Source organism: Pseudophryne corroboree, chromosome 3 (assembly GCF_028390025.1).
Source record: "Pseudophryne corroboree isolate aPseCor3 chromosome 3, aPseCor3.hap2, whole genome shotgun sequence".
Lineage (NCBI taxonomy): Eukaryota > Metazoa > Chordata > Amphibia > Anura > Myobatrachidae > Pseudophryne > Pseudophryne corroboree.
In genome coordinates this window covers 234,596,477-234,615,689 of record NC_086446.1, presented here as the reverse complement: position 1 = coordinate 234,615,689, position 19,213 = coordinate 234,596,477, and the positions used below count along the sequence as shown (strand labels likewise).

Below are 19,213 nucleotides of genomic sequence, written 5' to 3'. Positions count from 1 at the left end.
GTGGCATTATCTCTCTAGCTAGTGGAGCCCGGTGCTGGTGCGAAAAATACAGGGGACCCCTACGTGTTTTGTTCCCCGTATTTTTTGCACCAGGACCGGACGCAGAGCCCGGTGCTGGTTGTTAAAATACGGGGGATCCCCTGTCATCCCCCCCCCCCCCCCCCCCCGTATTTTTACAACCAGGACCGGCTCAAAGAGCCCGAGGCTGGTTATGCTTAGGAGGGGGGACCCCACGCATTTTTTTTCCAGGATTTTTAACCCATTCCCACCACTTCCCACTGAAAATCATGCTCTGATCTCTCCATATTATTTTAGTCCGTAAAAAAAAATAAAAAAAATATTATTTTAAAAAATATATTAAATAATACTTCTGGCTCCTAAATAGACAAACCAAGTAGATAATCCCTTCTAATATAAATAGATATGCTATTAGCAATAAAAAAAAACACAAAAAAAACATGTTTTTAAAATTTTTTATTAGATCTCGCCAGCAAAATGAGGCGTACTGAAATTGACTAAATGACTGTCGAAAAGCACTGTTGTCGAATCGACATTCTTCAATTGAATATACTTTTGTCGAAAAGCCGCATTTTTACCATTGCAGACATGTCGAATTTGACAAATGTCAAATTGCAAAAAGTCGAATCTGAAACGGACGTTTTTTTGTCGAAAAGTACTGTGTTGCATTGTCGAGTTTTTACTGTCGAAAATGCCCCGTTTTTCGACATTTGCAGCAATTCGACCGCAATTGCATATGGCCCTAACAGTCTAAACTAAAGGATATCCATGCCCGGGTACAGAAGGTTACCTCAAAATAACTGAGTAACCAATTAAGTCCTTGCTGAAACATGGATATTCTTAAAATCCGTACTATTAGTGTGCCTTGAGGAACAAGTTTGAGAAGCGCTGGCTTAAGTTATAAATCAAAAGGAATATGATATAACATTGGATGAATATGGTAATATTCAGTCTTTTCTCTGACGTCCTAGTGGATGCTGGGGACTCCGTAAGGACCATGGGGAATAGCGGCTCCGCAGGAGACTGGGCACAGCTAAGAAAGATTTAGGACTACCTGGTGTGCACTGGCTCCTCCCACTATGACCCTCCTCCAGACTTCAGTTAGAATCCTGTGCCCGGCTGAGCTGGATGCACACTAGGGGCTCTCCTGAGCTCCTAGAGAGAAAGTATATTTTAGGTTTTTAATTTTACAGTGAGATCTGCTGGCAACAGACTCACTGCAGCGAGGGACTAAGGGGAGAAGAAGCGAACCTACCTAACTGGTGGTAGCTTGGGCTTCTTAGGCTACTGGACACCATTAGCTCCAGAGGGATCGACCGCATGGAACCGGCCATTGGTGTTCGGTCCCGGAGCCGCGCCGCCGGCCCCCTTACAGAGCCAGAAGCAAGAAGAATCCGGAAAATCGGCGGCAGAAGACATCAGTCTTCACCAAGGTAGCGCACAGCACTGCAGCTGTGCGCCATTGCTCCTCATACACACTTCACACTCCGGTCACTGAGGGTGCAGGGCGCTGGGGGGGGGCGCCCTGAGAAGCAATAAATACACCTTGGCTGGCAAATATATCACAATATATAGCCCAAGAGGCTATATATGTGATAAATACCCCTGCCAGAATCCATAAAAAAGCGGGAGAAAAGTCTGCCGAAAAAGGGGCGGAGCTATCTCCCTCAGCACACTGGCGCCATTTCTCCCTCACAGCTCCGCTGGAAGGAAGCTCCCTGGCTCTCCCCTGCAGTCTACACTACAGAAAAGGGTAAAAAAGAGAGTGGGGCCACTAAATTTAGGCGCAATATACATATAGCAGCTATAAGGGGATATAATTTAGTTAATCCCTGATTTATATAGCGCTCTGGTGTGTGCTGGCATACTCTGTCTCCCCAAAGGGCTTTGTGGGGTCCTGTCTTCTGTCAGAGCATTCCCTGTGTGTGTGCGCGGTGTGTCGGTACGGCTGTGTCGACATGTTTGATGAGGAGACTTATGTGGAGGAGGAGCTGGTGCCTATAAATGTGTTGTCACCCCCTGCGGGGCAGACACCGGAGTGGATGGACTTGTGGAAGGAATTACGCGAAAGTGTCGACTCCTTACATAAAAAATTTGACGACATGCCAAATGCGGGGCAGCCGGCTTCTCAGCCCGTGCCTGCCCAGACGTCTGAAAAGTCATCAGGGGCTCTAAAACGCCCGCTACCTCAGATGGCAGACACAGATGTCGACACGGATACTGATACCAGTGTCGACGACGAAGAGACTAATGTAATGTCCAATAGGGCCACTCGTTATATGATTGAGGCAATGAAAAATGTTTTACACATTTCTGAGGTAACCCCAGGTACCACAAAAAAGGGTATTATGTTTGGAGAGAAAAAAACTACCAGTAGTTTTTCCCCCTTCTGAAGAATTGAATGAAGTGTGTGAACTAGCGTGGGCTTCCCCCGATAAAAAATTCGTAATTTCAAAAAAATTACTAATGGCGTACCCTTTCCCGCCAGAGGATAGGTCACGTTGGGAAACACCCCCTAGGGTGGATAAAGCACTTACGCGCTTATCAAAAAAGGTGGCACTGCCGTCCCAGGATACGGCCGCCCTAAAGGAACCTGCTGACAGAAAGCAGGAGGCTCTCCAAAAAGCTATATATACACACACTGGTATTATACTGAGACCAGCTATTGCCTCAGCATGGATGTGCAGTGCTGCAGCTGCATGGTCAGACTCCCTGTCAGAAAACATTGACAGGGACACTATATTGCTAAACGTAGAGCATATTAAAGACTCTGTCTTTTACATAAGAGATGCACAGAGGTATATTTGCCGGCTGGCATCAAAAATAAGTGCACTGTCCATTTGTGCCAGGAGAGGGTTATGGACCCGGCAGTGGACAGGTGATGCAGATTCCAAAAGGCACATGGAAGTTTTGCCTTATAAGGGTGAGGAGTTGTTCGGGGATGGTCTTTCAGACTTCGTGTCCACAGCAACAGCTGGGAAGTCAGCGTTTTTGCCACATGTCCCCTCACAACCAAAGAGAGCGCCATATTATCAGGTGCAGTCCTTTCGCCCCCAAAAGAGCAGACTGGGTAGAGGCGCGTCCTTTCTGCCCAGAGGCAGAGGTAGGGGAAAAAAGCTGCAGCATACAGCCACTTCCCAGGAACAAAAGTCCTCCCCCGCTTCTTCTGCTAAGTCCGCCGCATGACGCTGGGGCTCAGCAGGCGGAGCCAGGTACGGTGGGGGGCCGTCTCAAAAACTTCAGCAATCAGTGGGCTCGCTCACAGGTAGATCCCTGGATCCTTCAAGTGGTATCTCAGGGGTACAGGCTGGAATTCGAGACATCCCCCCCCCCCCCGCCGTTTCCTCAAATCTGCCTTACCAACGACTCCTTCAGAAAGGGAGGCTGTGTTAGAGGCAATTCACAAGCTGTATTCCCAGCAGGTGATAGTCAAGGTGCCCCTACTTCAACAAGGACGGGGGTTACTATTCCACAATGTTTGTGGTACCGAAACCGGACGGTTCGGTGAGACCCATTTTAAATTTGAAATCCTTGAACACATATTTAAGAAAATTCAAGTTCAAGATGGAATCGCTCAGGGCGGTTATTGCAAGCCTGGAAGAGGGAGATTACATGGTATCTCTGGACATCAAGGATGCTTACCTGCATGTCCCCATTTACCATCCTCACCAGGAGTACCTCAGATTTGTGGTACAGGATTGTCATTACCAATTCCAGACGTTGCCGTTCGGCCTGTCCACGGCACCGAGGGTATTTTCCAAGGTAATGGCCGAAATGATGATACTCCTTCGGAAAAAGGGAGTTTTAATTGTCCCATACTTGGACGATCTCCTGATAAGGGCAAGGTCCAGAGAGCAGTTGTTGGTCGGCGTAGCATTATCTCAGGAGATGCTACACCAGCACGGTTGGATTCTGAATATTCCAAAGTCTCAGCTGGTTCCGGTGACACGTCTACTGTTCCTGGGGATGATTCTGGACACAGTCCAGAAAAAAGTGTTTCTCCCAGAGGAGAAAGCCAAGGAGCTGTCGTCTCTAGTGAGAGGCCTCCTGAAACCAAAACAGGTGTCGGTGCATCATTGCACGCGAGTCCTGGGAAAGATGGTAGCTTCCTACGAAGCGATTCCATTCGGCAGGTTCCATGCCAGAACCTTTCAGTGGGACCTGTTGGACCAATGGTCCGGATCGCATCTTCAAATGCATCGGTTGATAACCCTGGCTCCAAGGACCAGGGTGTGTCTGCTGTGGTGGCTGCAGAGTGCTCATCTCAGAGAGGGCCGCAGATTCGGCATACAGGACTGGGTCCTGGTGACCACGGATGCCAGCCTTCGGGGCTGGGGGGCAGTCACACGGGGAAGAAACTTCCAAGGACTTTGGTCAAGTCAGGAGACTTCCCTACACATAAATGTTCTGGAACTGAGGGCCATTTACAATGCCCTAAGTCAAGCAATGCCCCTGCTTCAAAACCAGCCGGTTCTGATCCAGTCAGACAACATCACGGCTGTCGCCCATGTAAATCGACAGGGCAGCACAAGAAGCAGGACGGCGATGGCAGAAGCCACAAGGATTCTCCGATGGGCGGAAAATCACGTGTTAGCACTGTCAGCAGTGTTCATTCCGGGAGTGGACAACTGGGAAGCAGACTTCCTCAGCAGGCACGACCTCCACCCGGGAGAGTGGGGACTTCATCGAGAAGTCTTCCAACTGATTGTAAACCGTTGGGAAAAGCCACAGGTGGACATGATGGCGTCCCGCTTAAACAAAAAGCTAGAAAAATATTGCGCCAGGTCAAGATACCCTCAGGCGATAGCTGTGGACGCTCTAGTGACACCGTGGGTGTACCGGTCGGTTTATGTGTTCCCTCCTCTTCCTCTCATACCCAAGGTACTGAGGATAATAAGGAGAAGAGGAGTAAGAACTATACTCATTGTTCCGGATTGGCCAAGAAGAGCTTGGTACCCGGAACTTCAAGAAATGATCTCAGAGGACCCATGGCCTCTGCCGCTCAGACAGGACCTGCTGCTGCAGGGGCCCTGTCTGTTCCAAGACTTACCGCGGCTGCGTTTGACGGCATGGCGGTTGAACACCGGATCCTAAAAGAAAAGGGTATTCCGGAGGAAGTCATTCCTATGCTTATTAAAGCTAGAAAAGAGGTAACCGTACAACATTATCACCGCATATGGCGAAAATATGTTGCGTGGTGTGAGGCCAGGAAGGCCCCAACGGAGGAATTCCAGCTAGGTAGATTTCTGCACTTCCTACAGTCAGGGGTGACTATGGGCCTAAAGCTGGGTTCCATTAAGGTCCAGATTTCGGCTCTGTCGATTTTCTTCCAAAAAGAACTGGCTTCACTGCCTGAAGTTCAGACATTTGTCAAGGGAGTGCTGCATATTCAGCCTCCTTTTGTGCCTCCAGTGGCACCGTGGGACCTCAACGTGGTGTTGGGTTTCCTAAAGTCACATTGGTTTGAGCCACTCAAAACCGTGGATTTAAAATATCTCACGTGGAAAGTGGTCATGCTTTTGGCCTTGGCTTCGGCAAGGCGTTTGTCAGAATTGGCGGCTTTGTCATGTAAAAGCCCCTATTTGATTTTCCATATGGATAGGGCAGAATTGAGGACTCGTCCCCAGTTTCTTCCTAAGGTGGTATCAGCTTTTCACTTGAACCAACCTATCGTGGTGCCTGCGGCTACTAGGGACTTGGAGGACTCCAAGTTACTGGACGTAGTCAGGGCCTTGAAAATGTATGTTTCCAGGACGGCTGGAGTCAGGAAGACTGACTCGCTATTTATCCTGTATGCACCAAACAAGATGGGTGCTCCTGCTTCAAAGCAGACTATTGCTCGCTGGATTTGTAGCACAATTCAGCTTGCGCATTCTGTGGCTGGCCTGCCGCAGCCTAAATCTGTAAAAGCCCATTCCACGAGGAAAGTGGGCTGCTCTTGGGCGGCTGCCCGAGGGGTCTCGGCTTTACAACTTTGCCGAGCTGCTACTTGGTCAGGGGCAAACACGTTTGCAAAATTCTACAAATTTGATACCCTGGCTGAGGAGGACCTTGAGTTCTCTCATTCGGTGCTGCAGAGTCATCCGCACTCTCCCGCCCGTTTGGGAGCTTTGGTATAATCCCCATGGTCCTTACGGAGTCCCCAGCATCCACTAGGACGTCAGAGAAAATTAGATTTTACTCACCGGTAAATCTATTTCTCGTAGTCCGTAGTGGATGCTGGGCACCCGTCCCAAGTGCGGACTGTCTGCAATACTTGTATATAGTTATTGTTAACTACAAGGGTTATTGTTCAGCCATCTTTTGAGAGGCTCTGTTGTGTTCATACTGTTAACTGGGTATATTATCACGAGTTATACGGTGTGATTGGTGTGGCTGGTATGAGTCTTACCCGGGATTCAAAATTTTTCCTTATTGTGTCAGCTCTTCCGGGCACAGTATCCTTACTGAAGTCTGGAGGAGGGTCATAGTGGGAGGAGCCAGTGCACACCAGGGTGTCCTAAATCTTTCTTAGCTGTGCCCAGTCTCCTGCGGAGCCGCTATTCCCCATGGTCCTTACGGAGTCCCCAGCATCCACTACGGACTACGAGAAATAGATTTACCGGTGAGTAAAATCTTATTTTCCGCTTTACATTTTATACTCCCTCTAAATGTTTTACTAGGACCTAATGAAATGGTGATGGGAATGGGGTCCAATCCTTATGGACAGCAGGCACCCTCTAACCCTACGGGATCTTGGCCAGAAAGTATGATGTCAATGGATCAGAGATCTACTGTATCTCAGAGCAGGTGGGCACAGGTTTCACATAGCTGACCAGCTGAAGTATCATAAAAAAAAAACAATGTGATAATGGACATTGTATAATTTGTTGTGTTCATTTCTTAAATTACTGCATCATTCTGTATTGTAGGCAGCTTGGTCGGAGTTCATTAGACGATCTCCTTTGTCCTCCTTCAACTGTGGAGGGACAGACAGATGAGATAGCTCTGCTGGACCAACTCCATACACTCCTGAGCAGCACAGACCCCACCGGGCTGGAGGAGATAGACCGGGCACTTGGTATACCTGAGCTTGTTAACCAGGTCAGCTACAGTATAAGATAAGACTACAAAATAATATAGGACAACTCTATCTATCTAATCTATCTAATCTATCATTACTTGTATGTGATTTATTATCATCTTTGATTCAGGGCCAGTCTCTAGAACCCCAAACAGATGCCTTCCAGCCACAAGATTCCCCGGTTCTGATCGATCAGAAGCCTCCTATGTATGGGCAGCCCTACCCAGGGCAGGGGTCCGCAATGCAAGGAGGAGGTTTCAGTAACATGCAGGGGCAGCATGCACCTTTTAATTCTATGATGGGGCAGATAAGCCAGCAACAAGGCAACTTCCCTCTGCAAGGAATGCACCCGAGGGCCAATCTAATGCGACCCCGGACAAATATCCCCAAACAGCTGAGGATGCAACTACAGCAAAGGCTTCAGAGTCAGCAGGTAAGAGCCAACATCCCATTGTGATAGTTTCCAATTCTCTGTCTACATTTCTTTTCCTCTGTTAGATAGATCTGTACCTGTGGGCGAGCAGAGTCCGTTTACTCCTTTTATTTCTTTTCCAGTTACATTCCTAGCATCTTATTTCAAAGTGACATTTTAATAAAGTAATGTGACACTTTTAGTGTTCCCCCTAGGATGCGGGTAGGGGTCCTATGCATGTTCTCAAAAAGGGGGAGTGGCCAGCAGTGGGCCGTTATGTTGGGGGCGTGCCCAGCACTTACGGACATGCTAGGCTGCCCCCAAACTTTCCCCTCACAATATCTGTTTGCCCGGCGCCAGTGAATGGCAACCGCAAGTGGAAAAAGCAGGTGGGAAGGTACAGGCAGGCGGTTTATCAGGGCTCTGCTAAAACAGCCTAGCGTGAACACTTCCATGATTATAATAATGGTTATTTTTAAGAAATTACTTTGCCTCTTGTAATATTTTAAATGTGTTCCTTCATTTGTACTTTATTATTTTCTGGAAATTATGAAAATTTATAACAAGAAATTAAGAGTGCCATTTAATAAACACCGTTTCTACTACTGTACTTGAGATGTGCGGGACACATTATGTTTTGTTTGTTTTCTTTACACCAGCAAAGTACATCACATTTCATTGTTCATGGGAGGCAATTAAAATGTCCAAAATTTGTGTCCATATGAGTAAGAGTAAAAAGCCAACCCACAATGTCCTGAACAGGGCCTGATGCAGAAATGGGTAGTAATGCAGCCGCGCTCTACTTAGCGGTTGAGGAAATATGCCAGTGCTAGTCTCAGTCTTCCCTTTATGCTCCACCATTAGACGGAGTGTACGAGCGCTTAGATTCCCACTTTCGGGCTCTCTGGTCTATGTAATTAGAGTAGAGACTGTAAACACTCCTAGGTCTACTCTCCCCAAACCCAGCTAAATTGGTCTCTGAAGCAGTGGATTTGCCATTGAGAATGCAGCAGCGTTCCCAACCATAACGCACACGAAACTGCCTTTTTTTGTGTTGACTTTAGCACACCTCTCAGTCTCCATCCTGACATGGACAGTAATCACAAACCTCGTTCTCAAGTGTTAGTTATGTCATGCACTGTAGCGAACACCATCGGCCACTTGGGTCTGCACGTGTGCAGTGAGTGTTTACAGGACATTTTGCGCAGTAGCAATAAATCACTCCACTACATACAGATGGAGCCTCCGTTATCTTTGCTGGCTGAGGCGTTAGTTGCGATCAGGCATATGCAGCGTGGCTGGGCGCAACGAGGCTTGCATAGTCGTAGGGAGGCGCACAGAGCGTTTGGCGTTACCTTTAAGTGTAATACCTGCGATCATCCACCAGATGTCGCTTTTTAAAATCACCATTGCTCATGCATGTGGTTGCCATTAAAACACAATACTGAACTACAGCGTAAGAACTACTTTACTGGTGCGTCTTATTACGCGACAATTTGCTACAGTAGGTCATACAATATATTAGTGTACAGACGCAAATACAGTAGTACATTATATACAGACGCAAACGAACGTGATAAAGCCACAGTATAGTCCATTGACGTTTCCAAGTCCTGAAATCACCACACAAAAATAGTAGTGTATACTGACGCAAACGAACGTTTTACAGGTATGCGAAAAAATTGTGGTCACAATTCGTGCGCCTATAGCAGCCTGTGTCCCAAAAGTAATAAAGTGTCACCAACACTTCAAACAACAGAAAGAGAGTGGTAGTTGCCAAACGGGTCAGGGGCGCTTCGAGTTAGTAGGTATACTGTTTTATGAGTCAATCCAGGGTGTGCTCAGAGGTTGCTTAGAACAACATAAAGAGCACGGTCATAATGTGAAACTGTTGGATGGCGATGCACTACACAATGATCATGTGGTGGACTCGTGCCCAGACTTGTGGTCTACTTATTTTCACGTGCTACACCACTTCTTTGGAATTCCCTACCTCTCCCCCTCAGTCTCTCCACCTCTCTACAAAACTTCAAACGATCTCTCAAGACCCACTTCTTCACCAAACCCAGCCAAATCTCATCCTAACCCTCTGTTCTACGCTCTCTATGTACCCCATCTGTGTCACCCCTGTCTGTCTAGCCCTCCCCTTTAGAATGTAAGCTCTCACGAGCAGGGCCCTCTTCCCTTATGTGCTTATCCTTTCTTACTTTAATAATCTTCAACTGCACCACATCCAGCAGTCTTCTGCCACCTGATACTTATTCCAGTGTCATCTGCTGATGTAACTATGTTTATTTACCCTGTACTTGTCCTACACTGTCATCAACTGTAAGTTGCTGTTTTCCGGTTTGATTAATTGTTTATGTATTCTGTAATTGGGCGCTGCGGAACCCTTGTGGCGCCATATAAATAAAGGATAATAATAATAATAAAAAACAAACAAACAAAAAAACGGTACAATTAACAAAACAAAATAGTAATTTTCTGCTAGAATGTAGTATTGAATATACACTACAACTGTAATACTATGCAAACCACAATTTGTTTGAACTGGTTCTGCTTTGAACCTGGAACACCAGCTGCAGTGGGGTGTCGTCATGTGACCACTTGGGTAAAAGGTGATGGTTGGGAGGGGGGGGGGGGGGGAGTGGGATGCAGAAGTACTACAGCCTAAGTACTCTAGCCAGCCTTTTGTCTAATGATGTAACAATCATCTCAGATGGCACATATTGTGTCTTTTTACTAAAGTTAGCTTGAATAATAACCTATGTAGGGAGATCTTGTATAGAATAATGCTGTGATACAAGCTTATGTAGTCATGTAGAAATAATTTCTCCCCCCTCTTAATTTTGACAGTTCTTGAACCAAAGCCGGCAGGCACTTGAGATGAAGGTGGAGAGCATGAACGCAGGTGGAGCTGGGGTTATGCGGCCAGTGATGCAGACTCCGGTGGGGTCACAGGTAAGGATTGTTCTTTTAGTGTCTAATTTAATAGCTCTTATTCCTGCTGTTATGCTTTCTGCTGTTATGTGATATTAACGTGCGCATATGTATAAATAATATATTACAATGAGAAGACTTTGTGCATGCTTTCCCATAATAACAGTTTCTCACAACCCTAAACTAGTGGGATCTACAACCAGTGAGTGTGGCCCAAAACAGTTGTTTATTTTGGTTGAGGCATAAAGCAGATGATTTGCCTGCCCTATTTCTTTCTCCTGACCTCAGGTTTAGTACTTAGGGGTATTCAATTACTCATGAAGAAGCATCGGGAGCGAAAAATTGATTTGAGTTTTTTCGATTTATTTTATTCTCGGTACATTCAATTAGGTCACCTGAAACAAAAAATACCTTTCACCCGAAAACACACAGGTTCAGTGAAACCTGTGCGTTTTTCGGTAGGACCAGAAAACGGTGCTGTTTTGGGGGATTTTGCTTCGCCTGCCTGAGGCTGGTGAAACAAAATCCCAGATAAGCCGCGTCTCGCACCAGCTTACCGAGGCTAATTAATACACCCCTTATGTATGTTGTTTTGTTTTCATTACATGGCACTTGTAGACACCTTGTGGCGCTTAAAAATAAAAGTTGAGGATGATAATTCTTGGCATGTGTAATTGTCCTAAAGTGGAGTACAGGATTAAATGTTATCAAGTGTATGACAATGGGATCTATGCACTAATATAATGTCATTTATTACAGCAGGGATTTTTGAATGCTCAAATGGTTGCTCAACGGAACCGGGAGCTGATCAGTCACCATATACGCCAACAGAGAATGGCTATGATCATCCAGCAGCAACAGCAGCAGGGACAGTCACAGGCATTCAGTCCTCCCCCAAATGTGACTGCTTCACCTAGTATGGAGAACCCGCTTGGTGGTCCCCCCATGCCTCAAGCTCCTCCACAACAGTTCTCATACCCATCTAACTATGGTAAGTCTGACTGCCACAAACTAGACTCTAGGAAGATTTAAATATACTGTACAGGGCTATTTCTCTTTCCAGTTGGAAACTTTATTTAGTATAACAGCAGCCAAACCCAGTAGGAGCCTGGACATCTGATACTGAGACTCCTTCCCTTGTATAGCCCAGGCTTCATACAGTACTTTTCTATTGGGATGCAATAAATGAAATCTACTGTAATGTATGACTTTTTGTGTTTATTTTTCTTAACAGGAATAACACAGCAGGCTGACCCCACCTTTGGAAGGGTTTCAAGCCCCCCAAATGCTATGATGTCATCGCGAATGGCTCCTTCCCAAAATCCTCACCCTCAGACCACACAAATGTACCAGTCACAGGACATAAAGGGCTGGCCTTCAGGAAACCTGGCACGGCCCAGGTAAGGTTCTTACTGATCAACTCCAGATCTTTTAAGAGGGTTGTTTGGAGCAGAATCTTTCTATATCAATTAGAGCTGATGCGAACACTAGATATGTTCCTTTCCTCTCGTGCTTCTGAACCACCCTGTGGCCACTGAAGGCAGATGCTCCATAACAAGCAGCCTTGGCATACGCCTGTAAATGCATAGCAAACACTCAAGTCCCATTCTAAAATAAAGTAATCTTGTGGGCCTAGGTATTTAACAAGTAAACCATGTGTTTGCAAATACCAATCGTCCAGCACAAGCAATGGCAGCCTTTGTCCCTTTCTGGATCAGTTCCTCTCCTATGATGTGCACTGTGCTGCTTCTACATTTGTACTCCACCTCCTTCCATCATAGAGGAGAACTGATTGGCAAGCTAGACCTTCTCCAAAACAGAGAACCAACTTAATCTAAGTAAAGTAGCTTCAAAAAAGGAAGAACAGGTAAACATCATTTCGGTGCCCATCAATGGCGGTATTCAATTCTTTTCACCCCCTTCCACGCCCGTTCTGTTTCTGCTGATGAGTGTGGTATTATCATTTTAGATCGCTACCCTCGGGGTAGCGAGGCACCCTAACCCGTTACGCAGCTAAATTTGATTACTATGGCTGCAATATGCACGATAACGGGGATCACTTTAGAAAGGAGATTGGGTGTGAGATATCATTTGAATACCGCCCAATGACTCTTGTAATGCTTGTATATGTTGCAAAGGTGCTGGCATTCTAGAAACATGTTTAACTTGTAATGTTGAGTTTCTAGCACCCAGGGAGAAAAGCACTGCCCACTCCTGGTCTATTGCCACCAAGCTCCTCTGATTTTGTGTTGACGTTCTAGTGAAGAACAGAACAGTGTTACAGGCGGTGTTATTGATGGTGGTATTCCTACAGCTGATTTTATAACTAACTTTTGTTTCGTTGCAGCTCGTTCCCGCAGCAGTATAACCACCAGGGCAACCCTGCCACATACAATATGATGCACATAAATAGTAATGGAAGCCACATGGGGCAAATGGCTATGAATGCCTTGCCTATGTCGGGCATGCCGATGGGACCTGACCAGGTGACTTAAAGCATATACAATTGTTCAGATTATTTGTTCAAAAAATTAGCTTTTTACACTGAAAACTGTACCCAAAACCTATACATGGAAATTGTCTGACTGGTAGTTACCTGGTTCCAAAAGACTTTTGTAATTGTAAGGGCTCATTTATACATATAGGTAAAATGCATGAAAACTAGCTTGTGCTTTAGACACTGTTTTCCTATGTGCTATTACCAGTGCAGCAGCGATTGGAATCTGTGTTGTATGAAAAAGAAGTTGTGCCATGGTTGTTTTTTTAAGTATTAAATGTTAGAACATAATGGCCATAAAAGTGCATCTAATTTGTAATGCACTTTTCAGATGTTTGTGGCTGATAAAAATGCATTACCAGTAGATAGCTGTGAATAAACCCAAAGTGCATTCAGCAGCAAAAAGCAACGGTATCTTTGTTTGCTGTGGCCCATGATTTAACCAAGGTTGTCTGAGCAGATTGTATTAACATACCAACAGCTTTTCTATCAATGGAAACTAGAGCAATGTCGCAGGGAATGCCCACTCTGTACAGACTATATAAATATACTGTATACTATTTTCCTGATGTCATTTCTTGACAAATGTGTGTTAAACACTGTTGGACTATGGGGGTTATTCAGGTTGGTTAGCAACTGGGCAATACCATGTTGCACTGCAGGTGTGGCAGATGTAACATGCAGAAAGATTTAGATTTGGGTGGGTTATATTGTTTCTCTAACGTCCTAGTGGATGCTGGGAACTCCGAAAGGACCATGGGGAATAGCGGCTCCGCAGGAGTCTGGGCACAACTAAAAGAAAGCTTTAGACTACCTGGTGTGCACTGGCTCCTCCCACTATGACCCTCCTCCAAGCCTCAGTTAGATTTTTGTGCCCGGCCGAGCTGGATGCAAACTAGGGGCTCTCCTGAGCTCTTAGAAAGAAAGTATATTTTAGGTTTTTTATTTTACAGTGAGACCTGCTGGCAACAGGCTCACTGCAACGAGGGACTAAGGGGAGAAGAAGCGAACCTACCTGCTTGCAGCTAGCTTGGGCTTCTTAGGCTACTGGACACCATTAGCTCCAGAGGGATCGACCGCATGGAACTGGCCTTGGTGTTCGTTCCCGGAGCCGCGCCGCCGTCCCCCTTACAGAGCCAGAAGCAAGAAGAAGTCCGGAAAATCGGCGGCATGAAGACTTCTGTCTTCACCAAGGTAGCGCACAGCACTGCAGCTGTGCGCCATTGCTCCTCATACACACTTCACACTCCGGTCACTGAGGGTGCAGGGCGCCCTGAGCAGCAATAAAAACACCTTGGCTGGCAAAACAATCGCAATATATAGCCCCAGAGGTTATATATGTGATAATTACCCCTGCCAGAATCCTTAAAAAAGCGGGAGAAAAGTCTGCGAAAAAGGGGCGGAGCTATCTCCCTCAGCACACTGGCGCCATTTCTCCCTCACAGCTCCGCTGGAAGGAAGCTCCCTGGCTCTCCCCTGCAGTCTACACTACAGAAAAGGGTAAAAAAGAGAGGGGGGGCACTAAATTTAGGCGCAGTAAATATTATAGCAGCTATAGGGGACATAATTCAGTTAGTCCCTGCATTATATAGCGCTCTGGTGTGTGCTGGCATACTCTCTCTCTGTCTCCCCAAAGGGCTTCTGTGGGGTCCTGTCCTCTGTTAGAGCATTCCCGGTGTGTGCGGTGTGTCGGTACGGCTGTGTCGACATGTTTGATGAGGAAAATTATGTGGAGGCGGAGCAGATGCCTATAGAAGTGATGTCACCCCCTGCGGGGCAGACACCTGAGTGGATGGTTTTATGGAAGGAATTACGTGCAAGTGTCGACTCCTTACACAAAAAAATTGACGACATGCCAAATGCGGGACAGCCGGCTTCTCAGCTCGTGCCTGCCTAGGTGTCTCAAAGGCCATCAGGGGCTCTAAAACGCCCGCTACCTCAGATGGCAGACGCAGATGTCGACACGGATACTGATACCAGTGTCGACGACGATGAGTCTAATCTAATGTCCACTAGGGCCATTCGTTGCATGATTGAGGCAATGAAAGAGGTGTTACACATTTCGGATATAAACCCAGGTACCACTAAAAAGGGTATTATGTTTGGGGAGAAAAAACTACCCGTAGTTTTTCCCCCATCTGAAGAATTAAATAAAGTGTGTGAAGAAGCGTGGGCTTTCCCCGATAAAAGATTGGTAATCTCTAAAAAATTACTAATGGCGTTCCCTTTCCCGCAGAGGATAGGGCACGTTGGGAAACACCTCCTAGGATGGATAAAGCGCTCACACGTTTGTCAAAAAAGGTGGCACTTCCGACTCCGGATACGGCCGCCCTGAAGGAGCCTGCGGATAGAAAGCAGGAGGCGATCCTGAAGTCTGTATATACACACTCAGGCATTATACTTAGACCAGCTATTGCGTCAGCATGGATGTGCAGTGCTGCCGCTGCATGGTCAGATTCCCTGTCATAAAATATTGACACCCTAGACGGGACACTATTCTGCTAACCATAGAGCATATAAAAGACTCAGTCTTATACATGAGAGATGCACAGAGGGAGATCTGCCGGCTGGCATCTAAAATAAGTGCATTGTCCATTTCTGCTAGGAGAGGCTTATGGACTCGGCAGTGGACAGGGGATGCAGATTCCAAAAGGCACATGGAAGTTTTGCCTTATAAGGGTGAGGAGTTATTCGGGGATGGTCTCTCGGACCTAGTTTCCACAGCAACAGTTGGGAAGTCAGCATTTTTACCCCATGTTCCCTCACAGCCTAAAAAAGCGCCGTTTTATCAGGTACAGTCCTTTCGGACCCAGAAAAACAGGCGAGGAAAAGGCGGGTCTTTTCTGTCCAGAGGCAGAGGTAGGGGAAAAAGGCTGCAACAAACAGCAGGTTCCCAGGAGCAAAAGTCCTCCCCCCGCTTCTTCCAAGTCCGCCGCATGACGGTGGGGCTCCACAGGGAGAGCCAGGTACGGTGGGGGGCCGCCTCAAAAATTTCAGCGATCAGTGGGCTCGCTCACAGGTGGATCCCTGGATCTTTCAAGTAGTATCTCAGGGGTACAAGCTGGAATTCGAGGCGTCTCCACCCCACCGGTTCCTAAAATCTGCCTTGCCGATTGCTCCCTCAGACATGGAGGCTGTGCTAGAGGCAATTCACAAGCTGTATTCCCAGCAGGTGATAGTCAAGGTGTCCCTACTTCAACAAGGACGGGGTTACTATTCCACACTGTTTGTGGTACCGAAACCGGACGGTTCGGTGAGACCCATTTTAAATTTGAAATCCTTGAACACATACATAAAGAAATTCAAGTTCAAGATGGAATCGCTCAGGGCGGTTATTGCAAGCCTGGACGAGGGGGATTACATGGTATCCCTGGACATCAAGGATGCTTACCTGCATGTCCCCATTTATCTTCCTCACCAGGAGTACCTCAGATTTGCGGTACAGAATTGCCATTACCAATTCCAGACGCTGCCGTTTGGACTGTCCACGGCACCGAGGGTGTTTACCAAGGCAATGGCGGAAATGATGATACTCCTTCGAAAAAAAGGGAGTTTTAATTATCCCGTACTTGGACGATCTCCTAATAAAGGCGAGATCCAGGGAGCAGTTGTTGGTAGGAGTAGCACTATCTCAGGAGGTGCTACACCAGCACGGTTGGATTCTGAATATTCCAAAGTCACAGCTGGTTCCGACGACACGTCTACTGTTCCTGGGAATGATTCTGGACACAGTCCAGAAAACAGTGTTTCTCCCGGAGGAGAAAGCCAAGGAGCTGTCATCTCTAGTCAGAGACCTCCTGAAACCAAAACAGGTGTCGGTGCATCACTGCACGCGAGTCCTGGGAAAGATGGTGGCTTCTTACGAAGCAATTCCTTTCGGCAGGTTCCATGCCAGAATCTTTCAGTGGGACCTGTTGGACCAATGGTCCGGATCGCATCTTCAGATGCATCGGCTAATAACCCTGTCTCCAAGAACCAGGGTGTCTCTGCTGTGGTGGCTGCAGAGTGCTCATCTTCTAGAGGGCCGCAGATTCGGCATACAGGACTGGGTCCTGGTGACCACGGATGCCAGCCTTCGAGGCTGGGGGGCAGTCACACAGGGAAGAAACTTCCAAGGACTATGGTCGAGTCAGGAGACTTCCCTACACATAAATATTCTAGAACTAAGGGCCATTTACAATGCCCTAAGTCAGGCATTGTAAATGGCCTTCTGCACCAGCCGGTACTGATCCAGTCAGACAACATCACGGCGGTCGCCCATGTAAACCGACAGGGCGGCACAAGAAGCAGGACGGCAATGGCAGAAGCCACAAGGATTCTCCGATGGGCGGAAAATCACGTGCTAGCACTGTCAGCAGTGTTCATTCCGGGAGTGGACAACTGGGAAGCAGACTTCCTCAGCAGGCACGACCTCCACCCGGGAGAGTGGGGACTTCATCCAGAAGTCTTCACACTGATTGTAAATCGTTGGGAACGGCCACAGGTGGACATGATGGCGTCCCGCCTAAACAAAAAACTAGAGAGATATTGCGCCAGGTCAAGGGACCCTCAGGCGATAGCGGTGGACGCTCTAGTGACACCGTGGGTTTACCAGTCAGTTTATATGTTCCCTCCTCTGCCTCTCATACCAAAGGTACTGAGAATAATAAGAAAACGAGGAGTAAGGACAATACTCGTGGTTCCGGATTGGCCAAGAAGAGCGTGGTACCTGGAACTTCAAGAGATGATCTCAGAGGACCCATGGCCTCTGCCGCTCAGACAGGACCTGCTGCAGCAGGGGCCCTGTCTGTTCCAAGACTTACCGCGGCTGCGTTTGACGGCATGGCGGTTGAACGCCGGATCCTAAAGGAAAAGGGCATTCCGGAGGATGTCATTCCTACGCTGATTAAAGCCAGGAAAGATGTAACTGTAAAACATTATCACCGCATATGGCGGAAATATGTTGCTTGGTGTGAGGCCAATAAGGCCCCAACAGAGGAATTTCAGCTGGGTCGATTTCTGCACTTCTTACAGGCAGGAGTGACTATGGGCCTAAAATTAGGCTCCATTAAGGTACAGATATCGGCTCTGTCGATTTTCTTCCAAAAAGAACTAGCTTCACTACCTGAAGTTCAGACATTTGTAAAAGGAGTGCTGCATATTCAGCCCCCTTTTTGTGCCTCCAGTGGCACCCTACGATCTCAACGTGGTGTTGAATTTCCTAAAATCACATTGGTTTGAGCCACTAAAGACCGTGGATCTAAAATATCTCACGTGGAAAGTGGTCATGTTATTGGCCTTGGCTTCGGCCAGGCGTGTATCAGAATTGGCGACTTTGTCATTTAAAAGCCCTTATCTGATTTTCCATATGGATAGGGCAGAATTGAGGACTCGTCCCCAGTTTCTCCCTAAGGTGGTATCTGCTTTTCACTTGAACCAACCTATTGTAGTGCCTGCGGCTACTAGCGACTTGGAGGATTCCAAGTTACTGGACGTAGTCAGGGCCTTGAAAATTTATGTTTCCAGGACGGCTGGAGTCAGGAAAACTGACTCGCTATTTATCCTGTATGCACCCAACAAACTGGGTGCTCCTGCTTCTAAGCAGATTATTGCTCGCTGGATTTGTAGCACAATTCAGCTGGCGCATTCTGCGGCTGGACTGCCGCATCCTAAATCAGTTAAAGCCCATTCTACAGCTTTACAACTTTGCCGAGCTGCTACTTGGTCAGGGGCAAACACGTTTGCAAAATTCTACAAATTTGATACCCTGGCTGAGGAGGACCTTGAGTTCTCTCATTCGGTGCTGCAGAGTCATCCGCACTCTCCCGCCCGTTTGGGAGCTTTGGTATAATCCCCATGGTCCTTTCGGAGTTCCCAGCATCCACTAGGACGTTAGAGAAAAGATTTTACTCACCGGTAAATCTATTTCTCGTAGTCCGTAGTGGATGCTGGGCGCCCGTCCCAAGTGCGGATTGTCTGCAATAATTGTACATGGTTATTGTTATGAGCCATCTGTTGAGAGGCTCAGTTATGTTTCATACTGTTAACTGGATATGGTATCACGAGTTATACGGTGTGATTGGTGTGGCTGGTATGAGTCTTACCCGGGATTCAAAATCCTTCCTTATTGTGTCAGCTCTTCCGGGCACAGTATCCTAACTGAGGCTTGGAGGAGGGTCATAGTGGGAGGAGCCAGTGCACACCAGGTAGTCTAAAAGCTTTCTTTTAGTTGTGCCCAGACTCCTGCGGAGCTGCTATTCCCCATGGTCCTTTCGGAGTTCCCAGCATCCACTACGGACTACGA

The 19,213-nt window shown here is 47.1% G+C and overlaps 1 protein-coding gene across 3 annotated transcripts in view; it reads left to right on the top strand.

The window, feature by feature from the left end:
* NCOA3 (nuclear receptor coactivator 3) overlaps positions 1 to 19,213 on the top strand; it is a 329,159-nt gene that overhangs the window by 304,795 nt on the left and 5,151 nt on the right. For all 3 annotated transcript variants that reach the window (XM_063958907.1, XM_063958905.1, XM_063958906.1), the window contains 7 exons: positions 6,681 to 6,807; positions 6,930 to 7,101; positions 7,212 to 7,514; positions 10,350 to 10,454; positions 11,193 to 11,424; positions 11,668 to 11,833; positions 12,781 to 12,919. In XM_063958907.1, the coding sequence (XP_063814977.1) occupies positions 6,681 to 6,807; positions 6,930 to 7,101; positions 7,212 to 7,514; positions 10,350 to 10,454; positions 11,193 to 11,424; positions 11,668 to 11,833; positions 12,781 to 12,919 (1,244 nt within the window). The remainder of the gene's footprint in view (positions 1 to 6,680; positions 6,808 to 6,929; positions 7,102 to 7,211; positions 7,515 to 10,349; positions 10,455 to 11,192; positions 11,425 to 11,667; positions 11,834 to 12,780; positions 12,920 to 19,213) is intronic.